General features: G+C 40.9%; 1 protein-coding gene across 1 annotated transcript in view; it reads left to right on the top strand.

Moving 5' to 3' along the window:
* fat4 (FAT atypical cadherin 4) overlaps nucleotides 1–15,160 on the top strand; it is a 363,920-nt gene that overhangs the window by 180,040 nt on the left and 168,720 nt on the right. Inside the window, exon 5 of the mRNA XM_059965100.1 lies at nucleotides 895–1,245. Within this exon, the coding sequence (XP_059821083.1) occupies nucleotides 895–1,245 (351 nt within the window). The remainder of the gene's footprint in view (nucleotides 1–894; nucleotides 1,246–15,160) is intronic.

Consider the following 15,160-nt stretch of genomic DNA (forward strand, 5'->3'; position numbering starts at 1 on the left):
GAAAAACAGTCAACATTTCAGGCCGAGACCCTTCATCAGGACATGTTCATTTCCATAAACGCTGCCTGAGCTGCTGAGTCACTCCAGCATTTTGTGTGTATTGTCCTGAGTTAATATTTAATTGTTACTTACATCTTTAACAATATAACGGTCAAAAGTAAGGAATTTTGTATGTTATAAACCCTCCCATGCTAATCGATGTCTGTCTTCTCTGTCAGCAGCCTGAGTTACACTGTCAGCTGAGCTTGTGGACAAATTGATAGTAAAAGTAATAAATATGAAACAAAAATGGAGGTCCATGTGGGAGGGAAGCATTAGATTGACCTTGGAGTAAGTTAAAAGGCTGGCACAACTTCGTGTGCCAAAGGGCCTATACTGTGTTCTATTGTTCTACTGTATATTCTAATAAACAGCCTCCTAATTAGTTAATTACCTTACATTAGCATTTCCAGCTGATTACCATTCAGTTGAAATTTTCAGACTTTTATTAAGTGGACCTTCTGGTATAAATAGAAAGTTGTTAGTACCCAGATGCTATCACTTTTATAATATTATACTTTTAAGACAAATTGACAAATGCAGTTTTGAAATTGAGCAAATTACTTATTTTAGTTAGCGTACCGCATAATATTTTAGATTTGTGTAATTTCATTTAAATACATAAGCTGCATAGATGAAAATTGTTGAAAGCAAAGCAACTACATGAGTATTCACTGAAATAAATTTGCTCATGTAACTGAAGTGACCAGTTTCCTTTGCAAAAGGAAAATAAGGAAATAGTTAAAAATTGAAAACAAATAGAAAAATATTTTGCTTTTTCAATAAAGAGACAAGGTAGATTTTTTAAAAATATTCCTGCAAAATTATTAAGTCTAATATTTATTTAAATTGTAGGCTCTATTGTGGCAGCCATACTGGCGAGTGATGCAGATTCGGGTGTTAATGGGGAAATCACGTACATGGTAGAAGAGGATGATGAAGATGGAATATTTTTCCTCAACTCTGTGACTGGTGTTTTTAACCTAACTCAAACCCTGGATTATGAGAAGCAACCATATTATATTCTTACTGTCCAAGCAGAAGATGGTGGTGGGCAATTCAGCATAGTGAGAGTTTACTTCAATGTGCTGGATGTGAATGACAATCCACCTATTTTCAACCCTTCATCTTTTAGTACGTCTGTGGTGGAAAATCTTCCTTCTGGAGCAAGGATTCTAACCATTAAAGCAACAGATGCAGATGATGGTATGTATCATCAAAGGTTGTTGGAAATGTCATGCCTGAAGTAACCTTTGTTGTAACTGGTGTTTCATTCCTGAAAGGTACTATTATTGACAGGGATGATTCCATTTTGATAATTTTCCTTCTACAGGGGAATTAATGCCTGAAGTTTATCGTAAACACCTCATCAGCCATCTTAAGTTGCTGCACCAACAATAGGTGTACAGATTAGGAATCCAGTATAATACAGGAAAAGAGTTAAAGTTTTGTAATCTTCTCTGTGGGTACATTCATTTTATTTAAATAACTATAATACAAAATAAAGGACTATTAAAAGAATGGTAATCAATATTTTTGCTGTGTAGTTTGGAGGAACGGCATTTTACCTTTTTTAATTTACTTATTTCATGCTTGAAAGCAACTTAGTCAGCAGCCTGCTCACACCTGACCAGATGGAATTAGTAATTTACTGAAATCCAAAGCTGATTGCTGCAGTGTTGATAATGTTATATCTGTGGATAGGACAAAGTAAATGGCCTTTCATATAAAGAGCATTTGATGGCTTTTGGCTTTAATTCACTAGAATTCAGAAGAATGAGGGGTGTCCTCATTGAAACCTGTCAAATTGTGAAAGATCTTCATAGAGTGGATGTGAAACAAATGTTTCCTGTGGTGGGAGAGTCTAAGACCATAGGAAACAGCCTTCGAATAGAGGATCATCCTTTTAAAACAGAGATGAGGAGGAATTTCTTTAGCCAGAGAATGGTGAATCTATGGAATTCTTTGCCATAGGCAGCTGTAGGGGCCAAGTTGTTATGTATATTTAACGCGGAGGTTGATGATTCTTGATTGGTCAGAGCATGACGGGATACAAGCGAAGGTAAGATATTGCAGCTGAGAGGAAAATTGGATCAGCCATGATGAAATGGCAGAGATGACTCAATGGGCCAAGTGGCCTCATTCTGCTTCTATATCTTATGGTCTAGTATGCTTCAGCTGTTTACCAGTGTTTTATTCCTTTCTGCCAAAGCTCCAGCAGTCCTTCAGAATCTCAGAGAATTTCCTACTTGAAATTAAGTGCTATCAGTTTCTGCCCAGCTGGTTGCCCTGATTCTGATTAGTTAATATTATCATTGGTACCTAAACCGCATGATGCTTTGTCATCTGTTCCTCTTATTTATCACTGGCGATGCACTTCAAAGTCAGTATTTCCTGATTGCAAAATAATTTAGTTATATATTTTTCCAGGAGTAGGCATTCTAGTTTTTTTTTGTATCAAATCGAGAAAGAATCAACTTACATTTATGTAATAGCTATCATGATATCTAGACATTCTTAAGCACCCTACACAAAGCCAAGTTAATTCTGATGGATGATCACTGTTACATTATACAAATTTGGATAAATCAATCTGTATACATATACAGATCCTCAGAATGTAGTTAGTTGGATGGTCATATTATCTGTTTCAGTGATCATTAAGAGATAAATATTGGCCAGGACTCTTAAGAAAAAAATCCCCTCCTTTATTTTGAATGGAGCTATGGAACTTTTTGCAGTTCATCTTAAGAGGTTAGATGGGGCCTTAGTTTAGCATCTCAAGTTAAAAGTTGATAGCTCCGCATATAATGATTTATTAATGTATACTCTACTGAATAAATTGTCTGGTTTCAAAATACTTTAAAAGATAAAACAAGCATATCCAGTCACGGGCTTTAATACAACTCTTCAGAATGTTGGACCTAAAAAAATCTTAACTATGGGAAGAAAAAGAGGATATGAATGCTTCTGTATCTTTTGTGGTAAGGGCTTTTGAGGTATTGAAAGTTAGCCTGTTGAATTTGAGAAAAATGTTGGAAATGGGTAATCAAGAGGAGTCTTCAGACATCTGAATAATTCTGCTCTGCTTCCATGCATCCCCACTGCCAAAAGCTTCATAATAAATAATGCATTCAGTTTCCATGCTAGTGGTAGACACTGCAAGTGATATGTCTTTATTCATATTAGGGAACACCACTGGTTAGTCTTGTTTTGATACTTATGACTGAGAAGTATTTTCATAATATGAAATGTGAGCTCTCCAACTCTGCAATGATGCACATGTATCATTATATATTGTATATGCATAGTAAATGACTACAGATAATAGCTTCATTTAAACAAAAGCAGTCTTCACATAATTACTGGCATCTGTGTGATCATTAATAAAAAAAGGTAATCGCTTGTTAGTGTAACAAAAATCATGCAACTCAATTCACTTAAATTAGCAAAGACAAGTTGGTGGATTCCATTTTTTCTTTCTCATCTTGCCACATCAGTTACAATATTACAGTCCTTCTGTTATGACCTCTTGTGATGTTGTGCTGTCAAGAATAACTTTGAGTTTATTTGTTCTGGAACTCTTTGAAATGTTATTCTACCACAAAGTAGTGCTGACTTTTCTGTGAGGTGAGAACTGGGGTGGGGGGAAGAGGGAGGCGTGATCATCTATTTGGCAGAAGCATCTGTTTGGCTGTGGAAAAAGTCACAAGTATGAAAGTTGTCAGGAGGTATGATTGGCATAAAACAAATGGAGCAACACATAATCAAATTAGAAGGGAAACTGCAATATTTTCCTTACTAATCCCTTCTCTGCAAACACAGGATAGAAAGCATGCAAGATGTGATACAAATAAAGGAAACCACAAACAATGCAGCTCTTTAAAAAAATATATAAGGACAGGAAAAGCAGCAAAGTCCTGATCGATACCCCAGGGGAACAGGATCAGGGCCATGAACCTTAAAAAGAGATGTAAACTGATGAGGAAATTATGGCCATTCTTCACACTGGTGAAAACTCAAATCAAGTTACACATGCAACTATAGCAACAAAAGTAAAGTGTTGGAAGACTTTGTCTTTGGAACACATATTCCAGGATACATGCCCACATCAGGTGGCCTCAGTTGGGTATCAATACATTTGCTATTTCCACAGCCTTATGATGAGAAGTTGTTATTTCTTTCCAAAGGCAGCCAGATTGACAGCTTTAGCTTGGATGGTGAATGGATGGCTAAGCCCTCAGCATGAAGCCACAGTAGAGGAGGAATAGTGATCATAAGGGTACAGCTATCTCTTGGGACATAAGAGGGACCGTTAATGGAGATCATGACCAGTAGTGGCTGTGGAACAGCAAGGTGTGACTGGAGGCCTTTGGAGGGGAAGAGAGAATGCAGAGTTTCCTTAAAGGAAACAGGAAGGCCCAGAAGAGCCGTGGATAAAAACAGATGGTCATTGGATAAAGGCCTTGCACCTTGGAGTACTGTAAAGCTTAGAAAACTTGTCTCATCACCAAGTGGTAGGTGATAATAACACATTGGATTTGTTTGATAAAAGGCTGGGTCCTTTACCACCCAATCCTTTGACTGCTGCATTTACTGATTCCTGAAATACTGTCTAGCCAGTGTTAAATTTAAAATGATATTAAATATAAGAACAGATGTTACTTTAATGGCCCAGACAAAATTACTGAGTGGTGTGGAAACCTATCTCTTCCCATTTCTGTACTGCTTCCATTAAAAAGGGAACTGGACAAAATGGAGGCTGGTTAAGTCTGAATCCAAATTTTTATGTCAACCAGGGGTTCACTTGCCGATTTTAGTGTTGGACGTATCTCCAATCCAACCTTCAACCTGGGTTTTGCTAATATTCAAACTGAATTACTTGTAATTGCTAATTCATGTTGGAATGACCTAATTTCAACAGTTCATGTTGAGCTCTACACCTGAAGCTTTGCATAAAGGAAGAGAAATTTAGGCAAACCACTGACATGAAAATAGATCCAAGATCAGCAGAATCACTGTTATTTACTAAGCTCTTCGTGTCCTTTGACAAATGTTTGAATTGACATAGAATGGTAAGGTGCAGCTGGAACAGCTCTTGTGTTTCTGGCAAGAACATTAGGCGCCTGTTTAAAGCATTTGTATTTGCAGTTGTGATGTTCTGGTCATGATCGAGTAAGTACTTTATATGAATTGCCTGTCAGTGTGGAAACCACAAAAAATCAAGTTGGATCAGCTGTTGCAGTATATTGAATTGCTATAGCAAACAACTTATTGCTAATGTTTCCTTTTCTGAATATTCAATAGTATTTGAAGCATTGTAGAATTCTTACAACTATCAACTAAATTCCTAATTTTCACGATAATAGCGAATAATTACTCACATTAAAGTCCAGTGTATTTTCTTCCCATTTTATTCAACAAAGGATTTTTTCCCCAATTCTTGGATTTTTTTTGAGTTTGCTGATGAATCTAAGGCAGATTATAGTTTAACCAGATCGTGTTGAAACTTAATTTTGTAAATTACAGTATTTCTTTGGTGATAACGTTATCAGTTTAGAACTCTAACTATGAGTAACAAAATAGTTCAAAGCATTTGACAAAGCAAAATAAGAATCTATTATTGAAATGACATAATTGGAAACAATATGAGTAACTATGTTTTCTGCATGTAGGACTATGTGAACCAACTCAGAAGCATTCAATTGTTGTTATTATTTGCAACCACTGTTATCTTTTTGTTCATATTAAGGTACTTCAGTGGTTTTAAAAATGTTAATAGTCTGCACTTGCAGCTTTTAACAAAGGAGCAACACTCACCGCTGATTTGTAAAAGTGTTCTCTAAAGATCAAGCCATCACAGCGGAGTGGACATGCCTGTCTCCCATGCTGGCTACTGTCATGTAAAAGTTCAGGATAAGACAATTGCTGTCTTATCCAATTAATGGAGGAGCCAATTACAGTAAAGAATTCTCACAGAGAGCAAGGTAGGAAAGAAAACACACATTTTTTAGTTGCCTTTCTAAATATTTTACAAAAATTTAACTAGAAATTGAAGCACATAGCACATGGCATGGTACAAGCTGATTTTAGAGAATTTAGAATCTATTTTGAAAACCTTCTCAAAGGGAATTTAAAAAAAACACATTAAAATGAGATTGGAAATTTGGGGGCAGAGATTGTCATGCAATATAAATGACACTGCTCTATTTAAAATGTAGACCTAAAGCAGAAAGTAGAAATTGTGCAACATACTTTAGAGTAAGATCACTATGTAAATTCATGTCAATACAGTTCTAACAGATGCCTGAATCTGAGCAGTAAATTCACTAAATTATACTGTAAGTTGTGCCTGCAGGGAAATCCCAGTCATTTTCAATTTCACAAAGAAATGACAGCAGCAATATTTTCTTTGTTGTACCCACACAAGATCGAGACTTTTGATCTTTTTGCCTATTTTGCATCTTGACTTGACTGGGCTCTTAAACACTTCTATGATTTATAGATGGCAATAGAAATATGAAAATCTTATTGGTCATTAATGAATTGCTAACTATTCATTCAAATTGGATCTGCAATTTAAGTGTAACTTGGCACACCTAGTTCAAGAATCAAGTTGCTTTATTTGGTCAATGGTAAATATAACATTAGTGTTAAGGAAAGACACAGTTATCTATTGGCAATGGGTAGTATGGCACCCAGAGTGCAAATTTAAAAGATCCCCACTGCTGTCATACGTTGTCATGCTTATAAAATGATCTCCCATTTACACAGTTAATTAAGTACAGATGAAAATCAGGCATGGATGGAACTCCAAAAAAAGGTTGGTAAGGTATGTCACTTCTATTTGTGTCGCTATGGAAACCGAATCATCTTATCCTGCCTTAAAGAGTTAATAAATATCATTAAGTATGTCTAATCTGCCACTGAAGTGAGCATTTGGTTTTCCAACCCTTTTATCACCTAGCAACAAAGTACTACATTTCCATCATTGCCTGCAGCAATATGGATATTGAGAATATATTACCATATTGATATTGCTGCTTCCACTTGAAGTTGTTCCACAATATGTTTCAGCTCAGTTCAAAGGAACACAGTTCAGTAAGAGGAACTTACAGAGAATTTATCTCATTTAACCATAGAAGAAATCAAACATCAGCATTGATGGGAAAATAACTTGCACGTGCAGTTGTTGAAAAGGCACTGAAGTAAGTTTTGACATTGCCAAGTGCCTTAGGATATTTTGCTATATTCCATAGAAGGTGGGTGAAAGTGAGTCTGTAATCTGTTTTACAACTTTCCTGTTTTTTTTTGTTTCCATTGATTTGAAAGATGTGAAACAGGCAAAGTGGCATAATAGGTAGTGTTACTGCCGCACAACTTCAGTGATCTGGGTTTCATCCTGGCCTCTGGTGCTATCCATGTAAAAACTGCATATTTTTTGTGTTCAGGTAGGATACCCCAGTAGCTTTATTTTCCTGCCACCTCCCAAAGGCTTGCTGTTTGGAATGTTAATTGGCTACCATCAATGGCCTTCAGTCTATTTAAGTAGATGAAGAATAAATGTGAAATTGATGAGCATGTGAAGGAGAATAGGTTACAGGGAAATAAAGCAATAAAATTGATGTTTGAGTAATAGTATGGACTAGATTGGCCAAGTGGTATACTTCACTGCTGTAAGGAAAAGAGCAAAGCAGTGACAATCAGAAATCAAATTGGACTAAAGGCTGTAACTATTTTCTATCAGACTCTGTAGGCTTGACCCAAATGCAGAGCAGCAGAGATGATTCAGCAGTGAACGATAACTTTAATAATAAACTGCAAAATAGCAAGCCAAGAGAAGTCACAAAACAAGAAAGAACAAATACTAAACATAACAGGCAACAAAGTTACTGAGGCCTAGTAGCAACTGGTTGAGGCTGCTGGTTCAATGGATGAATGAGGGCTGTGGATAAGAACTGGGATAAGGCTACAGGTGATTTGGAAACGAATGGCAAGTGAAGCCCATTAGCTGGGTGGAGACAGAGAGAGAGCGTCCTGTGCAGGTCTGAGGGGGCACCCTTCCCATGGCTGGCACCCGATGGGCTATGGGAATCCAGATGGGTTTGGTGGGACTCTTTGATGAGCACTAGATCCAGGATACAGCGGACTGCATCCAAAACCTCTCCCCCAAGCCCTACCCTTCTTAGTCGACCAGGTACTGCACACACCATTTACAGCAATGTGAATCCATCAACCAGCAGAGCGTATACTCTAGATCACCTCCATGATCCTAATTTCCAGAGGCTCATTCTCAGGTTGGTTAAGTGGTCCATGGACAACAAGCTTGAGGCATGCCATGTGGAAGATAAATGTGGTTCCGGGGTGAGGGCGGTGGCAGCTGGACATGATAAGTGACTGAATTGGGTGATCTTGAGGGGACCAATGAACTGGGACAAGAGCTTGTGGGACACAATCCCTAGGCTGGAGTAGTCTAGCTGGGACCACTGGCAGTTGGCCTGATGGCAATAAACACAGTTGGCAGAGAGAATGGTCTTCCATGCCCTCTTCCAAGCATTCCAGCAGTGACAAGCCAGAGCCCTGGTAAATGGAACCTCCACCATTGGCTCCTCCATGGGGAACAATGGCTGTGCGTATCCATGAAGTAGCTGTGGCAGAGGAGGTGTGCAGACTGTGGGATGACTCCTTCCATGTCAAAGGTGGTGAAGTATCGCAGAAAGTTCTCCACTTGCTGATGATCTCTTTCTGACTAACCGTTGGTCTGCAGATGATATCCAGGGAATAAACTCACTGAGGTGCAGAGGAAGGAGCAGAAGGCTTGCCAGAACCATGAGATGATTTGTGGGGCCTTGTCTGAAACATTGTCCTGAAGGAAACAATGGAGGCAAACTACATGATAGAGAATCATGTCTGCCATCTCAGTGTTGATGATGGATGTTTGGGTTGGGCAATGAAGTGGATTTCCTTGGAGAATCGGTCCACAGTTGTCATGATCACCATGGCCCCATCAGAAGGTGGAAAACCTGTGATGAAATCCATGGCAATATGGGGCCATGGGCTTCAAGGGACTGGAAGGAGCCACTGGTTGTAGGAACTGGACTGGGAACATTGAGGGCAGGCAGAGATGAACTGATGTACACCTGTGATCACACCTGGCATCACAGAAAATCCAGAATCTGTCATGTGCCTGAATGGCCTTAGAGGGTTGAGAAGTGGCCCCACTGGAGTGTCTCAGAGCACATAGTGGCTAGCACATACATACAGTTGTCAGCTGTGTTGGCCAGAGCAGGCTCATTCTATAGGGCCTGGTGCACCTGGTTCTCAAGCTCCCAGGCAATCAGAGAATGTGGAATGATAAGCTGAGGATTGAACCCTGTTTCAGCTGGGTTGAGTTGGTGGGTCTGTTGAATGGATATGAGTTTATATTGGTCAGTTCAAATCGGGCAATGTCTCCATTCCTTTAAAGCCCATTTTATGGCAAGTAGCTCCCTGTCTCCCAACTCCATACGGTGCTGTGTAGAATTGAACTTGCATGAGAAAAAGGCTCAGTGGTGTGTCATTCCGTCTGGTCCTTACCACAAAAGGTCCAAAGGGGTTCAGATGGAGGAGAATGAGAGCAGAGGTGAAGTGTCTCTCGAGATCCTTAAAGGCATAGACAGTAGGTGCAGGAGTAGGCCAGTCATCCCTTTGAGCCAGCACCGCCATTCAATGTGATCATGGCTGATCATCCACAATCAGTACCCCGTTCCTGCCTTCTCCCTATATCCCTTGATTCTGCTATCTTTAAGAGCTCTATCCAACTCTTTCTTTAAAGCATCCAGAGAATTGGCCTCCACTGCCTTCTGAGGCAGAGTATTCTGTAGATCCACAACTCTCTGGGTGAAAAAGATTTTCTTCAACTCCATTATAAATGGCCTACCCCTTATTCTTAAACTGTGGCCTCTGGTTCTGGACTCCCCCAAAATCAGGAACATGTTTCTAGCGTGAACAATCCCTTAATAATCTTATATGTTTCAATCAGATCCAGTCTCATCCTTCTAAATTCCAGTGTATACAAGCCCAATAACTCCAGTCTTTCAACATATGACAGTCCCGCCATCCTGGGGATCAACTTTGTGAACCTACGCTGCACTCCCTCAATAACAAAAATGTTCTTCCTCAAATTTGGGGACCAAAACTGAACACAATACTCCAGGTGTGGTCTCATCAGGGCCCTGTACAACTGCAGAAGGACCTCCATGCTCCTGTACTCAACTCCCCTTGTTATGAAGGCCAACGTGCCGTTAGTTTTCTTCACTGCCTGCTGTACCTGCATGTTTACTTTCAGTGACTGATGAACAAGGACACCTAGATCTCATCATTACTTCCCCTTTTCCTAACTTGACACCATTCAGCCAGTAATCTGCCTTCCTGTTCTTGCCACCAAAGTGGATATGTACACATTTACCCACATTAAACTGCATCTGCCATGCATCTGCCCACTCACTCAACCTGTCCAAGTCACCCTGCATTTTCCTAACATCCTCCTCATATTTCACACTGCCACCCAGCTTTGTGTCATCTGCAAATTTGCTAATGTTACTTTTAATCACGTCATCTAAATCATTATTGTATATTGTAAATAGCTGCGGTCCCAGCACCAAGCCTTGCGGTACCCCACTAGTCACTGCCTGCCATTTTGCTAAGGACCCATTAATCACTACTCTTTGTTTCCTGTCTGCCAACAAATTTTCTATCCATGTCAGTACCCTACACCCAATACCATATGCTCTAATTTTGCCCACTAATCTTCTATGTGGGACATTATCAAAGGGTTTCTGAAAGTCCATGTACACTACCACAGGTAGTGATATGGTCACATGCATGGTCCACAGCAGCAGACCATATTACCCATGAGATAGGTGACTTGGTGAGAGAGCTGAGAGGAGCGGCTGTTTGTCTGCAGTTAGTGAGGTAACAGCACTTGAAGTTGGAAAAGCCCAAGAAGTGCTGTAGCTGTTTGAGGGAGCATGATCAGAGCCATTCAATGATGGTACACACTTTCTCTGGGTCCATAATTATGCCTTGGGTTGCGGAAGGAGATGATTGTGGTGTGGAACTGCCATTGCTCCAGGTTGCATAGAGTTGGTACTGAAGAACTGAATGGACATGACAGACGTGGTCTTGTGAGTCTTTGGAGAAATGAGGGGTATTGTTGAGGTAGACGAACACATACCTGTGTAGCATGTCCCGGTGGATTTCATGATTGAAGGCTTAAAAAATGGCTGGACTGTTGGAAAGTCTGAAAGGCATCACAAAGATTTCATAGTGGCCAGTGGATGTTATTAATGCTTTGATCCACAGCATCTGCAGTTGTATTTTTTTGTGTTATTAATGCTGTCTTCCAGTCATCCCCCTGACAGATGTGGATCTGGTTGTAGATCCAGTATGATGAAGTACTGAGCCCCATAGAGTGTTACAAATGCACTATCCAGAAAGAGGAGAGGGTAACGGTTCTTAATGATGATCTTTTTGAGTCTGTGATAATCGATCAGGGACAGAGACCCCCATCTTCATGTACCGGCTGGGGACTGGAATGGTCAAATGAAGCTGTGCTGTAGTGCTTTATTAAAGTAGTCATTCCTGACTTTTGTCTCAGGATGGGAGAAAGAGAACAGATATCCCTGGGGAGGGGTAGGACCTGGGAGGAGGTCGATCACACAGTTATTTGGTCTGTGAGGCGGCAGGGTGCTGGCCTCTCTTTTACGGAGGGCTATGGCTAAATTGTGGTATTCCTGTGAGAGTTTTGGTGGATTTCCTCTGTCCCAGAGGATTTATGGGGTGAAATCAACTGAGGTTGCAGCTAGGTGGTCCCTAACTCAATATTAAACCAGATGACTAGGTGAAGTGAGAGTCAAGTGTGGAGAGCCAGGGGTAACCCAAAGTAAGAAGAATATTGGGTGAGTTGATCAGAAGGAATTGGATGGACTCATGGTGCTCTTGAATGCTTAATAGCTGTGATGCAGAAGGGATGAGGCATGGGCTTGTCGGGAAGTCCAAGCTACAACAAAGAGTCCAGAGCAGAAAGTTGCCTGCTGCACCGGAATCTACCAGAGCTTCAGGTGCGCATCAAGCCTTTGGGGTTTCGTGGAGAACAGAGAGAGTGAGTCCAATTATAGTGCTATGATGAGGGGCTGGGGGCATGGGGGGAGCTTTGCAGATAGGAGGTTCTTCATCTCTACCTGAAGGTGCCACCTCCTGAGCATGGTGCTCATTTGATGCGTAGGTAATCGGCTGCTCCACAGTAAGCATGCAAGTTGTTTCTTGATCAACACTCATGAATTTGGGGGTTAAGGGAGATCTGCCTAACTGGTTCTGGAAGCATTGCTGCTGAGGGTTCTGCACCCTGAAGTGGTCATTAGAATTAAAGGATTCGGCTGACAATCTAGGGGGTCCTTCCAATATACAAAGGGCCAGAATGATGAAGCTTTCAAGTTCAGTAGGCATCTCCCAGATGGACAACTCTTTTTTCAAGTGCTCCAACAGGCCATGTTAGTAATAGGCAAGCAGCACTTCCACATTGCAGCCACACTTCACACTAGGTTCCTGAGTTCCGTGATGTAGCCCAGCACCAAGCATGAGTCTTGATGCTGGCGGAGTATCTGATCTGCTGCCTTCCTGACACTTCCCAGATGGTTGAAAACCCAGTGCATATTGTCACGTACCCCGTGACCGGGTTACCAAACCAGCAGAAATGGAATGATACGTTAGAGTCTGGTATCACTGTTACTAAAAGTGTTTATTAATAAACTAAGTAATACAGTATCAAAAATGCCAATATACATATAAAACAGTTTAGCAATGATAAATACAGAAGTGTAGAAATAAGAATCAAAACCAAGCTCTATCAAAGTCTAGGGGTAAATGAGTAGTCTTAAGATAATGTAGAGTTCAGTTCAGTTCAGCGTAAGTTAAGGTAGCTGTTGTTGTTGGAGAGAGAGAGAGAGAGAGAGAGAGAGCGAGCGAGAGATGAGCAGCTGCAGCAGGCAAACCTTTCGTTGTCTTCTTGTTCTGTCGTGCTGTTGTGATCACCGATTATGACCCCTCCATTGCAGGCCAGAATGTTCTTCAGTGATGAGCTTGTCACCCAGGCGAGGGTGGAGACACACACAAGCCCCCACCGGCCTGCCTTCACACACTGTGAGCCTCTGACTGATTCCCCCCGAATCAATCCTCCAGGCCCCCACCTTCCTGTGGGTGCACAACACTCCTTCAGTGTCCAGTGACGTGTCTGCCGGTGTCTCAGCAGACTCGTCTTTTATTTCCCCTGCCGGGGTGCCAGCCATCCATCAACTGACCATGCCCATCAAACTGGGCCACTCCTTACTGTCTCAGCAGGCATCTGGCACCACTCTGCTGTGTCAGCAGGGATTCACACAAGCAGGCAAAGTCCTTGGAAGTAAAGTCAACAATTAGCGAAGAAGCCATAACTATAAATCCTTGTCTCTCTCTCTCTCTCATTATCAGCATGGTGCCTCTCTCCCTCTTTATCTCTCTCTCTCTCTCTCTCTCTCTCTCTCATTAGCAGCATAGTTCGCGGAGGGGTTAACTCTGGACCCCATCTCCATCTGGTTTTCTCATCACACATAACAGTATCAGTAGTGAAGTCCTCATATCTGTTGCATATGGGGTTCTTAATGTCTCAGTAAGCAGTGGCCCAAGTCTGCGCTCGTCCAGTCAAGAGAGATGGTCTAAAGCCAGCTCCAGTAAAAGCCAAAGCAGCAAAGGAGATGTTGGATTCAAAGGATGCTACAGAGGTGCAACAATTTCTTAGGTCCGCCATCTATCAGCACGAGATCCTGCTTCCTTTGAATGATCACTTATTCAACTTTAAAGGAACTTTAAAGCTAGTCAGAGACTTGTGAGCAAATGGTCAAACATACATCAGAGATGATTATGGCCAGATCTGTAACATGATGTTTTGATAATAAGAAGGAACTAGTGCTGTAGGCAGATGCATTAGGAGAGTTTTGTAGTCATGATCCAGGAGGGTCAGTCAATATACACGAGCAGAGATTTGCACATTCAGAAATTCAATACCCACAAATTAGAAATGATGATGAAACTGATAACATTTCACCAATATGCATATGGTGAACTGTATATAGGCACAGCAATTGCAGCCCACCCGAGATGACTCGGTTTAAATCCATAGGGCCCTGCTACAGTAACAGAGAATACTTGTGAAGATGTTCCTATACAATATGATTTGTATTGTCTAGACAAAGGCATGCATGTAGCGTATAGTTTTAGTTAAGCTCATCTGAAAGATATAGACAGGTAAAATATACCGAGCTCAAGCTAATCAGCATTGAGGAGCACATTACAGTATCTCATCCGCTGATCAAGTAAACTGTGGCAACTAACAAACAAAATGATATGATTCAGCCCCTGTAGAGACTAATTCCAATAAGCTGGAGGGAGGCACAGCATGAGGCTGAACCTGCCTTCGGATCTGTTCCTGAATTACAGAGATGAACCTGCACCCAGGATACACTGTGTTGTTGCGTGAGTAAGTCACTGGAGAAAAGCACTGATAGATATGAAGCAACTTCTTTATTCGACAAAACAAGATACAGCAGGCATCATATAGAGATGCTTTCGGTAGGAAGGTCTGGCTGGGTCAACATGGAGCTCAGTATAGAACATCAAAGGACAATTCCATATTTACAATGTATTGACAATGCCTTCTTTGAAACTGAACACAAACATCATACCTCCCCATTTGCATCCACACCACAGACATTCAAATGAATTTAATCAGCATTGTCTGGTCTGGGATTCACAGCTTTTAGGAACCCATTGTTCAGAGCTGCACTCCAAATTATATCCACAGTATTCACAGTATATATTCAGATGTGAAGACTGATAGTGAAAGATATTTGCTAAATGTAAATGTAATAAAAGCAAAAATCGCTCTAACATGCTGATCAGAGGTGTAAGAATAACAGTATCCGAACTGTGAAGATACAACATAATCAAACATGCTGGCTCTCACCTCTGGGAGTGGAAAGCTGCCTTCACAGGGCAATGGAAAATTCCCACTGGCTATAATGAATGAGACCCTGTGTAAAATACAAGA

This window comes from Hypanus sabinus, chromosome 3, assembly GCF_030144855.1.
Source record: "Hypanus sabinus isolate sHypSab1 chromosome 3, sHypSab1.hap1, whole genome shotgun sequence".
In the NCBI taxonomy this organism is placed as follows: Eukaryota; Metazoa; Chordata; class Chondrichthyes; order Myliobatiformes; family Dasyatidae; genus Hypanus; species Hypanus sabinus.